The 1,486-nt window shown below is 55.4% G+C and overlaps 1 protein-coding gene across 2 annotated transcripts; it reads left to right on the plus strand.

Annotated features, from left to right (window-relative positions):
- Positions 1 to 299: 299 nt before the first annotated feature.
- KVP18_002769 (uncharacterized protein) lies at positions 300 to 1,486 on the plus strand (the record flags this gene model as incomplete). Of its 2 annotated transcripts, XM_067953940.1 has the most annotated exon segments (2): positions 300 to 1,174; positions 1,189 to 1,231. In XM_067953940.1, the coding sequence occupies 2 exon segments, from the start codon at positions 300 to 302 to the stop codon at positions 1,229 to 1,231; spliced, it is 918 nt and encodes a 305-aa protein (XP_067806414.1).

Genomic DNA, 1,486 nt, shown 5'->3' on the forward strand with positions numbered 1-1,486 from the left:
CTCAACAGCGCGGCTGCAAGTAACTCTGTACGGTCAAGAAAAAGAGTCTCCGGCAGTCAGACGTATCCGCACGCAGCCATCTATTCCGTAGCTTACGCACTCAACAGCGGGGCTGCAAGTAACTCTGTACGGCGGTATAAGAGTGAGGTTATCGCTCAGTCAACTAATTCACCCAATCCTTTGTGGGGCAGCATATGACTTTGATAAGTACCATGTTTTCTGGGAACCAAGTTTTCTAACGCCCTAACCTTCCTCTCGTTTTATACCATATTCTGATTTTCATAATTTTCATATTTCGGATGATTATCGATTTCCCCACTAAACGCGTCGACGACAGTCAAGACACCCTCATAATGACGGTGCTGGCGCCTCTGGTGGCGCGCCCCAAAATTCACAAACGCCATATGGCGAAGGGCAACCACAGACATTTCGGTCGCCCTCTCTACTACGTCACGCGTAGGAGACGACGACGCAGACGGTCTAAGCACCCTAAACACCAGCGCGTGCCTGCGCCTCGAGCTCACTTCGTACGACCGGCCGTGACGCATGACTTTCCCCTGCTGGATGACGCATTCATGGGTGCGCCTCGCAGAGAACAGAATCGAAATCATCCGGCTGGGGAGAGCGGCAGGACTCACGGGTACTGGCCAAGTGCACCCAACAGACCGCCCCCCTACAGACCGCCGGTCCCAGCATACAGCAGCGCGTATATGAATCCAAAGCAGACTAATCCCGTGACGCCGACGACTCCGAAGAAGGTGCATTTCGGTCCGACGACTGCGATCCCACAGCCTCCACGGCCAAGAGCGCCGCGGCCTGGTTACACCCTGCCAACGAGGCCCGCAAAGTCCCCCATAGCCCCGCCCTCCCCTGGCGCCGCAACCTCTGCCGCAGCGACGATTCACCCCAATGCAGATTTCGGCGGATTCACCAAAGGAGTTGGCGTCCGGCATGCCTTTGATGCCAGTCAGAATCCGCTTCCCCTGGGCCCCTTCCGTGCAGTCACGTACTTCAAGCACCCGAAAGTGGTTAACAAGGGCAACTGGCTTAACGTCGTGGGGCACCTGGTCAACGACCTGCAGGCTCACAAAGTGCCGCAGTACATAGACCTGCCCCTTCACCTCCTTCCGAAATCGGACTTGAAGAAGCTTGGCACGCTGATTAGATACATACCGTACCTATTCCCAGACCCGCAGAACCCAGCGGTCTTGATTGGATTCGATCCCAATGATGACGGGACAATACAACAGGTCATACGGGACCACACCATTATGTACAAGGCGCACCTGTCCAGTGGACAGCCTACGTCTCTGGAAGTGCAGGGAGCGATCCAAACTCACTCCCATCTGGGAATGTCTCGACTTCAGTGTCTCGCGATAATTGTAGCAGCTGTATTCCGAATCGACCTGCTGCCGGACGCACAGGGACAGCTGCTGAATTTCAGCGGCCTGTACCGCATACCGAAGACATGGAAAGGCAAACCTCT

Source organism: the organism of the source record quoted next (genome assembly GCF_019968955.1).
Source record: "MAG: Porospora cf. gigantea A chromosome Unknown PgA_NODE_7607_length_1486_cov_386.898, whole genome shotgun sequence".
Taxonomy (NCBI): domain Eukaryota; phylum Apicomplexa; class Conoidasida; order Eugregarinorida; family Porosporidae; genus Porospora; species Porospora cf. gigantea A.